The following is a 13,242-nucleotide window of genomic DNA, read 5'->3' as shown; positions in this document are numbered from 1 at the left end:
AAGAGGCCATTTGGCCCATCAAGTCCACACCGACCACAATCCCACCCAAACCCCACTCCCATATACACCAACTAATCTCTCTGATCACTAAGGGCAATTTTTTTTTAGCATGGCTAATCAACCTAACCCGCACATCTTTGGACTGTGGGAGGAAACCGGAGTACCCAGAGGAAACCCACGCAGACACGAGGAGAATGTGCAAACTCCACACAGACAGTGACCCAAGCTGGGAATCAAACCCAGGTTCTTGAGCCGTGAAGCAGCAGTGCTTAACCACTGTGCTACTGTGCCACCCTTTTGGAAGGTCTAATACAGATAGGAAATATACAGTAAATGGTAGAACCCTTAAGAGTATAGATAGGCAAAGGGATCTGGGTGTACAGGTACACAGGTCACAAAGTGGTGGAGAAGGTAGTCAAGAAGGCATACGGCATGCTAGCCTTCATCTGCTGGGGTATTGAGTTTAAAAACTAACAAGTCATGTTGCAGCTTTGTAGAATCTTAGTTAGGCCGCACTTGGAACATAGGGTTCAATTCTGGTTGCCTCACTACCAGAAGAATGTGGAGGCTTTGGAGAAGGTACAGAAAAGATGTACCAGGATGTTGCCTGATATGGTGGGCATTAGCTATGAGGAGAGTTGGAAAAGTTTGGTTTGTTCTCAGTGGAATGACGGAGGTTGAGGGGTGACCTGATAGAAGTCTACAGGACTATGAGGGGCATGGACAGAGTGGGTAGTCAGAAGCATTTTCCCAGCATGGAAGAGTCAATTACTAGGATGCATAGATTTAAGGTGTGAGGGGCAAGGTTTAAAGCAGATGTATGAGGCAAGTTTGTTTTTACAGTGTGGTGGGTGGGTGCTCGGAACTCGCTGCTAGAGGAGGTAGTGGAAGCAGATACGATAGTGAGTTTTAAAGGGCTTCTGGACAAATACATGAATAGGATGGGAATAGAGGGATATGGCCCACGGAAAGGTTAGGGGGTTTTAGTTAAATCGGGCAGCATAGTCGGTGCAGGCTTGGAGGGCTGAAGGGCCTGTTCCTGTGCTGTAATTTTCTTTGTTCTCTCTACCTGCGCAGCTCTGAAAGCATGACATAGAATTGTGAAATGGTTACTACATAGAAGAAAGCCTTTTGGCCTGTGGTGTCTGCACTGGCTTTCCGCAAGAGCCACTTGGCTAGACCCACTCCCTTATCTTTATCCCCGTAGCCCACCAATTTTTTTTTTCTCTTGAGTACTGTCCAGTTTGCTTTTGGAGGCTGCACTGAATTTGCCTTCACTCAAGCAGCGCATTTCAAATCTTAGCCACACTTTTTAAGAAAAAAAAATCTTCATGTCACTGTTGCTTTTTTTTACCATAACAAATAGGAATAAGAGAAGTCCATAACAAGTTCTCAAACCTGCTACACAGGTTTGGCACAGTGGTTCGCACTGCTGCCTCGCAGCGCCAGGGACCTGGGTTCGATTCCCGGCTTGGGTCACTGTCTGTGCGGAGTCTACTTGTTCTTCCCGTGTCTGTGTAGGTTTCCTCCGGGTGGCTCCAGTTTCTTCCTGCAGTCCAAAAGATGTGCTGGTTAGGTGCATTGGCCATGCTAAATTGCACCTCCATGTACGCGAACAGGTGTGGTGACTAGGGGATTTTCACACTAACTTCATTCTAGTGTTAATGTCGGCCTACTTGTGACACTAATAAATAAACTTAAATAAGGTCATGCCTGACCTGATCTTTGTTTCACCTCCACTTTCATGCCTGTCTCCCATAATCTTATGCATTCTTTATGGTTCAAAAATCTAGCTTACCTTTTGAATGTAAGCAATAACTCAGTCTCCATAGCTGTTTGAAGTTGAAAATTCCAAAATCTTCTGAGATGCAATTTTTCCTTGTCTTTGTGTTATTCTGAAACGGTGCCCTCAGTTCTAGATCCCCCCTCCCTCCCTCCATGGGGCAAACATCCTTTCAGCACTATGTTGTCAAGCCCCCTCAGAATCTTCTGCTTCAATGAGAAGATCACCTTTCATTATTCTTAATTCCACTGAGTGCAGCCCAACCTACTCAGTCTTTCCTCATGGGAATCAAACTAGCAAACCTTCTTTGAACTGCCTCCAATGGAAGAATGTTCCTCTCTTGAGAGACCAAAGCTGTGAACAGTACTCCAGGTATGGTCTCCTCTGTGCAGTGGTAGCAAGACTCCCCTACTTGCAATAAAGGCTAAAATTTAATTTGCTTTCTCAATTTCTTGTACCAGCATGACAGTGTGCTTCATGTACAAGTACACCCAGATCTCTCTCTAATGTAGCATTCTGTATTCTCATTCCATTTGAATAAGAAGCCTAGTTACTGTATCTTGGTGCATTGGGGGTGTTGCTCTAAGCTGTACTGTCCTTCAAGAGTCATTTCAGTTTTTTCAAAAAAAAGTTAAAACTCACTTCTTACATATTTATTCAAATAATATTGGAATACTTAATGGGAAATGTAGAAAATTGGAGACATTTCAGAAATTGTTCTGGTTTCAGTAAAAACGGGTAACCCTCCACGCATGAAACTGATTATTGTATTACCCTCGTGGCTGCACATATTTGTCTCCATACTCTCCTGGTTTTTTACATGCTTCTTCCTCATCTCAGAAAACTAAAGGCCAAAGCAAAGTTGGGGGAAAGAAAATCTCTTGATTGCTGGGTTTGTGAACGTCTTAGTGATCATGTCCCAAAAATATTTACTCTAATTGTTATTATCTATGGTTAAGGTTTGACATTGTTTGGTGTAATGGGTGATAATACAAATCTTTATGAAGCTTTGGAATGAGAGATTATAGTGCTTGTACCTAGCTTTATTAAGTTGGGTATATAGGACAAGAGCAAGGAGGTTATGCTGAACTTATATAAGTCACCAGTTAAGGCTCAGCTGGAGGATTGTGTACAGCTCTGGGTGCCGCAGTACAAGAAAGATGTGAACACATTGGAGAAAGTACAGAAAAGGTTTATAAGAATGGTTTCAGGGATGAAAAAGTTGTTATGAAGATGCATAGGTGAGTTTGGGACTGTTTTCCTTGGAGAGTTTTGATAAAGGTATTCAAAATCATGAAGGGGCTGGACAGAGTAAGTGGGGAGAAACTGTTCAGTTTGTAACAGGATTGAAAATGATAAATTTGATTTTGTAAAAGGAACAAATGTGATGAGAATTTTTTTTACATAGCAATGGTTCAAGACTGAAATATTCGGCCTGGAAGTGTGGTAGAGGCGTGTTTAATTGAGGCATGCAAGAGGGAATTAGATGCTTGAGAAGAAACAGTGTGCAGGGGTATAAGGGAATGGCACAATTTCAAATGCTCATTTGGAGAGTGGGTCCAGACATGATGGACCAAATGGCTTCTGTCTGTGTCCTAACAATTTTGTAATTCTGTCTTTCAGTCAGTATAAATTTTCTTTTGGCAGTCTGTCGATGGAATTCAGTTTACACGAACTCATCATGTAGTTGGAAAGACAACCTTGTACGACATGGATGTTGATATCACGCGGAAATACGTAGCTATTAGTTGCCAGGACAGAAATATTAGGTATGTTCCATTTGATGGTAGGTTGCAGATGGTGACAAATGTTAATATTGAGAATTAAACATTTACCTATATTTGGTACCTACTGATGCACAAAAGAATTTTCTCTTCCTTGATGAACCCCGCCTAAGTCAGACGCTATGATTTGCATGGAGTAAAATTAATTTGCTCTTTTCCTTGTGTTAATGAGTGGAAGAAACATTGCGAGTGATTAAATTGTTAAGCTAAGTATGAGTGACAACTTGATTAACCAGTTTGTATGGAGTACTACTGAAAAGCTAAAATGTTGCACACATTGTTATTGTCTGTTTATATATTCAGGTTTCACTGTGCCATGTATGATCTGCAGACAGAAAGGCAGAGGTCAGCTGCCAATCTCTATCTCTGAACTAACCAACAGAAGTTAACAAGAGCTCAGTCAGATTTCCTTCCTTGTCACTGTAGGAAGCCACAACCTACACCTACTTCCCAGGGTCATCCTGACTCGAAGCATTTGCTCTATTCTGTCTCCATAGATATTGTTAGACCCACTGAGATTTTCCAGCATTTTCTGTTTTTGCTGCATGTACTTTATATTGGCATTCTGTTAATTCATCCTCTCTCTCTCTCTCTCTCTCTCTCTCTCTCTCTCAGAACACAGTTCTGACAGCACGTGCTTTCCAAATTGAAGTGATGTAGTTTACATCTTAAATTATTTGGAGAAAAGATAATTGAGGAAGGACCTGATCTAGGTGTTTAAATGAAGTGGGCCACACTAATATGAAATACAAGTATAACATTTACGAGTCTGTAGTTTTTTTTTGACCATTTGTGGTATTTGCTACTTTGGCGAAGCCAAGAAGGTGAGCTGCCATGGGTGCTGTGATTAGTTTGACATCAATTTTGGTCAACACCACTTCCTCCTTTGGTACTACTCTCTCCAGCCCATTGTTGCTGATCATCAGTTCATGGCTGATACAAGGATGGAAACTGAGATACAGCTGTCATAGTCAAAATTTAATAGTGCAGTATTACTGTATATGGTTAGGTGTGGGGTGTCATTTTCTAAGCACGGCACTCTGCTCATCATAATGGAATACTGTGCTGCAGCACATTGTTTCAAAATGGATCAAGGATTTTAAGGAGAATGAATTTTGTTTTCATTGTCAAAGTTTATTTATTAGTGTCGGAAGTAGGCTTACAGGGCGGCACGGTAACACAGTGGTTAGCACTGCTGCTTCACAGCTCCAGGGACTTGGGTTCGATTCCTGGCTTGGGTCACTGTCTGTGTGGAGTTTGCACATTCTGCTCATGTCTGCGTGGGTTTCCTCGGGTGCTCCGGTTTCCTCCCACAATCCAAAGATGTACGGGTTAGGTTGATTGGCCATGCTGAAATTGCCCGTTAGTGTCCTGGGATGCGTAGGTTAGAGGGATTAGTGGGTAAATGTGTAGGGATATGGGGGTAGGGCCTGAGTGGGATTATGGTCGGTGCAGACTCGATTGGGCCGAAGGGCCTGTTTCTGCACTGTAGGGTTCTATGATCTATGATGATGATTGCAGTAGTAATGAAGTTACTGTGAAAATCCCCTAGTCACCACACTCCAGTGCCTGTTTGGGTACACTGAGGGAGAATTTAGCATGGCCAGTGCACTTAACCAGCACGGCTTTTGAACTGTGGAAGCAAACCAGAGCACCTGAAACTCACGCAGACGCAACGTGTAGACTCTGCACAGAGAGTGACCCAAGCCAGGAATCGAATCCGGATCCCTAGCACTGAGCAACAGTGTGATGTGCCACCAGGCCACCCATGTTGATCAAGAGTTTGAATTTATGGAGCTAATAGCTGAGCTATAAAGATCACAGATATGGATTTTGTGTATTGATCTTGTCTGGGATTATATTAGAAGCTTTCAGACTTGGTTACTCTTACTAGGTTAAGGAGGGAGAAGATTTATTGGGGCCTTTCTTGATGGCTATCCATATATATCCTTGCTGAAAGTACAAAGCACAGAATTCAGCCAAACTTTGATATTGCCAAGTCAAATAGTGTGATGCTTGTTGCTATTGAAGCTCCAATAGAATTGACACCCCTTGCAAATTGGTGAGCAATAGAAGGTGACCAATGCTCATGAAACTATTCTTAGCAACAGTAACTGTTATTAGGGGAAGAGTGAAGAGGCACAAAGAGAATCCATTTCTTTTATAAAGCTGAATGTTTAATAAAATTACACTTTTTTTTATATCAACATTGCAGAGTATTTGCCATCAACAGTGGAAAGCAAAAAAAATGTTTCAAAGGTTCGCAGAGTGAAGATGGAATCCTCCTCAAGGTAAGGAATGAGTCTCTGCAGCATTTGAAGTAGGACAGGATTTCTTTATTGCAGTCTTTTCTTTAGTTTTATAAGGAAATGATAATATACCAAAAACAGTGTATTGCACTTCAGGTGTTAAGAACTGGTTGCAGAGATGGTGGATGTATTAGTTGTATTCCTAATGGCATTTTATTCAAGAAACACATTGCCCCTTTAATCTGTAGATTAAATTGCAGTGTGACGTCCATTGGGAGATTCATGTACTAGCTTAAGTAATCTGGTTAAACATGCAAACATTGCAATATTCTCCTACTCAAGGAAGGAGGGGACAGAAAGCAGGAAACTATATAGACCACTTTACCTAACATCTGTCGTTGGGAAATACTGGAATTTTTTTTTAGGAAAATAACAGGATATTTAGAAAATCATTGTACAAGCGAGCAAAGTCGACATGGCTCTGTGAAAGGGATAGTGTTTACTAAATTTTTTTAGCGTTGATTTGAGGATATTGTTGGGTACCAGGAAAACTCCAAGGTATGTTATGAAGTTAGCTTAGACTGAACTATTTTCGATTTTTGGCATTAGTGTTGGCGCATAGGTACAGTTCTCAAATCTGATTATCCAAAATCCAAAATTTTTCTCTTGGTGTTGCTTCCAGAACACAGGATGCTTGGAGATGGAAGAGGCCGTTCTCTGGTTGACCCAGAGAATGGAATCAGTGAGAGTTGTGCACAGACAGGATCTGAGTCACTTGCAGCAATTATAAGACCATATGACATAGGAGCAGAATTAGACCACTCAGCCCATTTGAGTCTGCTCCACCATTCAATCATGGCTGATATTTTTCTCATCTCCATTCTTCTGCCTTTTTCCCATAGCCCCTGATCCCCTTATTAATCAAGAATCAATCTATCTTTGTCTCAAAGATACTCAATGACCTGGCCTTTTGAGACAGAGTTCCACAGATTCAGCACTCTCAGACTGAAGAAATTCTTCCTATTCTCTGTTTTAAAGGATTGTCCCTTTAGCCTGAGGTTGTGCCCTCTAGTTCTCGTTTTTCCTATTAGTAGAAACATCCTCTCCACACCACTCTAACCAGGCCTCGCAGTATCCTATAAGTTTCAACAAAATCCCCCCCCTCAGCCTTCCAAACTCCAGCAAGTACAGACCCAGAGTCCTCAACCGTTCCTCATATGACAAGCTCTTCATTCCAGGGATCATTCTTGTGAACTCCTCTGGGCCCTTTCCAAGGCCAGCACATCCTTCCTTAGACTGCTCACAATACTCCAACTGGGGTCTGACCAGAGTCTTATACAGCCTCAGAAGTACATCCCTGCTCTTGTGTTCTAGCCCTCTCGACATGAATGCTAACATCGCATTTGCCTTCCTAACTGCCAACTGAACCTGCATGTTAACCTTAAGAGAATCTTGAACAATGACTTCCAAGTCTCTGTTTCTGATTTCCTGAGCAATTCATAGTCTGCCTCACAATGTGGACAGAGAGGGATCTTATTTAGGTTAGCAAAATATAACTATTTGGGTGCTACAGGGATCAGTCTGTAGTATCAGCTATTTACAATCTATTTATATGAAGTTTTGATTTCCTTACCCAAGAAGGGATATGTCATCAAAGGTGCGCAGCAAAGGTTCACCAGAATGATTCCTCTGGCAGGGTTGTCATACAAGGAGAGATTGGTCAACTGGGCTTATATTCACTGGAATTTAGAAGAATGAGAGGGAATCTAATTGAAACATATTAAAATTCTGACACAGCTGGAAATACTTGATTTAGGTTTGTTGTTTCCCCAGGCTGGGGTGGGGGGTCAGTCTCAGGACACTGGCAGGCCATTTAGGACTGAGATGAAGTGAAACTTTCTGCATTCAGAGGATGGTGAACCTACGGTAATTGAGAAAATAATGGGTGTGCCAAGTTTTTTGAAATCCAGAATTCAGTCTGCAGATATTTCTGGGACTCTTGAATGAGAAGTTTCAGAACATTTCATATATTTGTTGACTTGTTAGAACACTGAAAAATGTTTTCTGTGCAAATTTGATAGTAGCCTAACTGCCTCCAAAAAGGAATGTCACCAAAAACTGAAGTTAAAAATTGTAGGGAGATGGGTAAAGAATGAGGGAGTGAGGCTAACTGGATTTCTTTTCCAAAATACCAGCATGGACTCGATGGGTCCAACACTGCAATGGGTTTTCTTCCCATTCCCACATCATGACCCCAATTCCCAACGCTTTTATCCTTGGTTCCCTCTCATTTCTCATCTGTAAGCTGCCTCTTGGCTTCGTCTGAGAACAGTGTAAATTTCTATATGTAGACTGATGCAGCCTGACCTCACTATCCCAACCCTTGTACTCTCACTATTATCAATGTTTTTCTGACATCCAGTGCTGGATTTTTTTTTATTCGTTCATGGGAAAAGGACGTTGCTGGCTAGGTCAACATTTATTGCCCATCTCTAATTGGGCTCTTGGAAAAGACAGTTAAAAGTCAACTATATTGCTGTGGATCTGGAGTCACGTAGGCCAAACCAGGTAAGGATGATGGGTTTCCTTCCCTCAAGGACACTAATGAGCCAGATGGGTTTTTAGAATAATCAACAATGATTTCATCATCATCATTAGACCTTTACGTCCAGATTTTTTTAAAATTCAAATTCTGAGTTCGAATCCGACCATCTGTCACGGTGGGATTTGAACCCAGCGTCCCCAGTGCATTACCCTGGATCTCTGGATTACTAATCCAGTGACAATACCGGTATAGTGGTATAGTACCGGAAGATTGGAGGTTAGCGAATGTTGTCCCATTGTTTAAGAAGGGGAACAGAGACTTCCCCGGGAATTATAGACCAGTGAGTCTCACTTCTGTTGTGGGCAAGGTTTTAGAAAAAATTATTAGGGATAGGATTTATAGTTATTTGGAGAGTAATGAATTGATTGGAGATAGCATGGTTTTGTAGCGGGTAGGTCGTGCCTTACTAACCTTATTGAGTTTTTTGAGAAAGTGACCAAAGAGGTGGATGGGGGTAAGGCAGTTGACGTGGTATATATGGATTTTAGTAAGGCGTTTGATAAGGTTCACCATGGTAGGCTTCTGCAGAAAATGCAGATGTATGGGATTGAGGGTAATCTAGGAAATTGGATCAGGAATTGGCTAGCAGATAGGAGACAGAGGGTGGTGGTTGATGGTAAATATTCGTCATGGAGTTCGGTTACGAGTGGTGTGCCTCAGGGATCTGTTTTGGGGCCACTGCTGTTTGTAATTTTTATTAATGATCTGGATGAGGGTATAGTTGGGTGGATTAGTAAATTTGCTGATGACACCAAAGTCGGAGGTGTGGTAGATTGTGAGGAAGGGTGTCATAGTTTGCAGGAAGACTTGGACAGGTTGCAGAGCTGGGCCGAGAGGTGGCGGATGGAGTTTAATGCGGAGAAGTGTGAGGTAATTCACTTTGGTAGGAATAACAGATGTGTTGAGTATAGGGCTAACAGGAGGACTTTGAATAGTGTGGATGAACAGAGGGATCTAGGCGTATGTGTGCATAGATCCCCGAAAGTTGGGAATCAAGTAGATAGGGTTGTTAGGAAGGCATACGGTGTCTTGGCGTTTATTGGTAGGGGGATTGAATTTAGGAGTTGCAGCGTCATGTTGCAACTGTACACAACTCTGGTGCGGCCGCACTTGGAGTACTGTGTGCAGTTCTGGTCCCCACATTACAGGAAGGATGTGGAGGCTTTGGAGAGGGTGCAGAGGAGGTTTACCAGGATGTTGCCTGGTATGGAGGGGAGGTCCTGTGAGGAGAGACTGAGGGATTTGGGGTTGTTTTCGCTGGAAAGAAGGCGGCTAAGAGGGGATCTTATTGAAACATATAAGATGATTAGAGGTTTAGATAGGGTGGACAGTGATAGCCTTTTTCCTCGGATGGAGAAAGCTAGCACGAGGGGGCATGGCTTTAAATTAAGGGGGGGGTAGTTATAGGACGGATGTCAGGGGTAGGTTCTTTACCCACAGGATGGGGAGGGATTGGAATGCCCTGCCTGCTGAGGTTGTAAATGCGCCTAGTTTGGGGGCGTTTAAGAGATCTGTGGATCGGTTTATGGACGAAAAGGGATTGGTTTAGGTTAGTGGGTCATTGTTTTTTAACTGGTCGGCGCAACATCGTGGGCTGAAGGGCCTGTTCTGCGCTGTTATGTTCTATGTTTAATACCTCTAACACTGCCTTCCCAGAAATTTCCTTCAACTAAATATTGTGAAGACTGAAGTCATTGTCCTTGGTCACTGCCCCAAACTCCATTCTTTAAGCTGCATAGTTGCCAGGGAAGAATCAAAGTTGGTTAATCAGAAAATGCTGGATATGCTTAAGTCCAGCAGCACCTTTGAAAAGAGAAACAGAGTTCTTGAGAGCCTGATGAGAATGACTTGAAACGTTAATTCTGTTTCTCTCTCCATAGATGCTGCCAGACCTGCTGTGTTTATTAAGCGTTTTTTGCTTTTATTTTGGATTCCCAGCATTCACAGTTTTCCGCTTTAATTTGTGGCTTAATAAAATTGTTCATTTGTGCACATAATCTTGGTGTCGTATTTAATCTTGGGTTAAACTTCTGACCACAGCTGCGCCATCTATGAATTTCCACCTCTAATGTTACTCAGCTGTTTCACTCATTGACTCATCTGCTGCTGAAACCCTTTTCCTTGCCTTGAGATCTAGTCTCAACTATTCCAGTGGTTGGCTGCCTATGTTCTGGTTAATTCTGCTTTCTGTATCTGTTTTCGTACCAATTCCCCATAAACTTTCACCCTCCGCTCCTTGCCCTATGTTGGTTTCTGGATTAGTAATATCTTGAATTTATTTTTAAAATTCCCGCCCTCGGTTTTCAAATCCTTCTATAGCCTTACTCAACTTCATCCAGCTTTACTAGCCTCCAAGATAGTTATAGTCATCGAATTCTAAAATGAAAAGTGTTGGAAATACTGAACAGACCTGGCAATGTCTCTGAAGAGAAACGCAGATTTAATACTTAAGATCTGACTATCTAATGCTAGCCTCTTATGCATCCCTGATTTTTAATTGATGTGGAGATGCTGGTGTTAGACTGGGGTGGGCACAGTAAGAAGTATCTCAGCACCAGGTGAAAGTCCAGCAAATCTGTTTGGACTCACAAGCTTTCATGATTGTAAGATCACAGCATATGTAGACAGACACACAATTGCAAGATGTCTATGTATGCCATGTAAGTGAACTTGTAGAAGTGCCGAGCAGATGATCCATCTTAGCCTCGTCCAGTGGTCCCTAATATCTCATGCCAACCTCCAGCCAATTCAATTCCACGTGAGATCAAGAAACGGTTGGAAGCATTGGATACTGCAAAGGCTCCAGAATTTGCTGCTCCCCTAGCCACTGGCATCTATCCAACAAGTGGAAAATTTGTGACAACTCAGATACTGAAGCAATCCACGTTCAAATGCAACGAGATCTGGACAATATCCAGGCTTGGGCTGGCAAATGTAAGTAACATTCACGCCACACAAATGCCAGGCAATGACCATCACCAATAAGAGACACTCTAACCACTGCCCCTTAATATTCATAGAAACACAGAACATTACAGCATAGTACAGGCCCTTTCACCCTCAATGTTGTGCGGAGCTATGTCCAATCCCAAGATCAAGCTATCCCCTCCCTATAATTCTGGAGTGCTCCATGTGCCTATCCAATAACCACTTGAAATTTCCTAAAGTGTCTGACTCCACTATCACAGCAGGCAGTCTGTTCCACACCACAACCACTCTGAGTAAAGAATGTACCTCGGACATCCCTCCTATATCTCCCACCATGAACCTTAGTTATAGCTCCTAGTAACAGCTACATCCACCTGAGGAAATAGACTGGACATGCAGAGACTATCAATCCCTCTCATCATCATCTTATAAACCTCTATTAAGTCACCTCTCATACTTTTCCGCTCCAAAGAGAAAAGCCCCAGCTCCCTCAACCTTTCCTCATAAGACCTACCCTCCAAACCAGGCCGCATCCTGGTAAATCTCCTCTGCACTCTCTCCAATGCTTCCACATCCTTTTTACAGTGAGGTGACCAGAACGGAACACAATATTCCAAATGTGGTCTCACCAGCGTCCGTATAGTTGCAGCATAACCCCACGGCACTTAAACTCAAACCCTCTATTATAAATACTAACATTCTATAAGCCGCCTTCACGGCTCTATCCACTTGAGTGGCAACCTTCAGAGATCTGTGGCTATGAACCCCAAGATCTCTCCTTTGCTCCACATTCCTTAGAACCCTGCTGTTGACCCTATAATCTGCATTCAAATTTGTCCTACCAAAATGAATCACCTCACACTTATCAGGGTTCAATGGTGTTATCATCACTGAATTCCTCACTGTCAACATCTTTGGGGTTACCATTGACCAGAAACTTAACTGGACTCGCCACATTAACACAGTAGCTACAAGAGCAGGTCAGAGGCTAGGAATACTGCGGCAAGTAACTCACCACCTGGCCCACCAAAACCTATCCACCATCTACAAGGCACAAGTCAGGATCTGATGGAATACTTCTGCTTGTCTGGATAGGTGCAGCTCCAATAACACTTGCAGCCCAACACCATCCAGGATAAAGTAGCCCACTTGATTGGCACCACATCTACAAATGTTCGTTCCCTCCACCACCGATGCTCAGTAGCAGCAGTGTGTACTAACTACAAGATGCACTGCAGCAATTCACCAAAGATCCTTGAGACAACACCTTCTGTTCCCATCTAGAAGGACAAGGCGGCAGATAAATAGGAACACCACCACCTGCAAGTTCTCCAAGCTACTCACTATCCTGACATGAAAATATATCACTGTTCCTTTGGCAGTCGCTAGGTCAAAATCCTGGAATTCCCTCCCTAACATCATTGTGGATCAACTCACAGCACATGGACTGCAGCAATTTAAGAAGGTGGTGACACTACCTTCTTAAGGGTGACGAGGAATGAGCAATACATGATGGCCAGCCAGCGACGCCCATATCCCACGAATGAATTAGAAAAAAACACCCCTCCAGCGCTCCAACAGTTAGTGGTTCCAGATAAACCTGTTGGGCTTTAACCCGGTGTTGTGAAACTTTTCAGTTGTTCATCGTTGGCTACTGTGCCTTCAGCCAACGAGGCCGTAAGCTGGAATTCTCTCCCTAAACATCTCAACCTGCCTTTAAAACTTACCTCTGTAATTAAACTTTTGGTAATTTGTATAACAGTCTCGGGATGTCTTGTATGAAAAGCATTACCTAAATAAATAGGGTGGCACAGCGGTTAACACTGCTGTCTTATGTCACCAGGGACTCGGGTTCAATTTGGGCCTCGGGTGACTGTCTGTATGGAGTTTGCA

The 13,242-nt window shown here is 42.8% G+C and overlaps 1 protein-coding gene across 1 annotated transcript in view; it reads left to right on the top strand.

Moving 5' to 3' along the window:
* LOC145337178 (mitogen-activated protein kinase-binding protein 1-like) overlaps positions 1 to 13,242 on the top strand; it is a 117,605-nt gene that overhangs the window by 55,297 nt on the left and 49,066 nt on the right. Inside the window, exons 15-16 of the mRNA XM_080181976.1 lie at positions 3,431 to 3,552; positions 5,783 to 5,858. Coding sequence (XP_080038102.1) covers positions 3,431 to 3,552; positions 5,783 to 5,858 — 198 coding nt within the window. The remainder of the gene's footprint in view (positions 1 to 3,430; positions 3,553 to 5,782; positions 5,859 to 13,242) is intronic.

This window comes from Carcharhinus amblyrhynchos, unplaced genomic scaffold (genome assembly GCF_965287045.1).
Source record: "Carcharhinus amblyrhynchos unplaced genomic scaffold, sCarAmb.v2.hapA scaffold_44, whole genome shotgun sequence".
In the NCBI taxonomy this organism is placed as follows: Eukaryota; Metazoa; Chordata; class Chondrichthyes; order Carcharhiniformes; family Carcharhinidae; genus Carcharhinus; species Carcharhinus amblyrhynchos.
The sequence above is the reverse complement of the archived record's forward strand: the minus strand, read 5'-3'. Positions and strand labels throughout refer to the sequence as shown.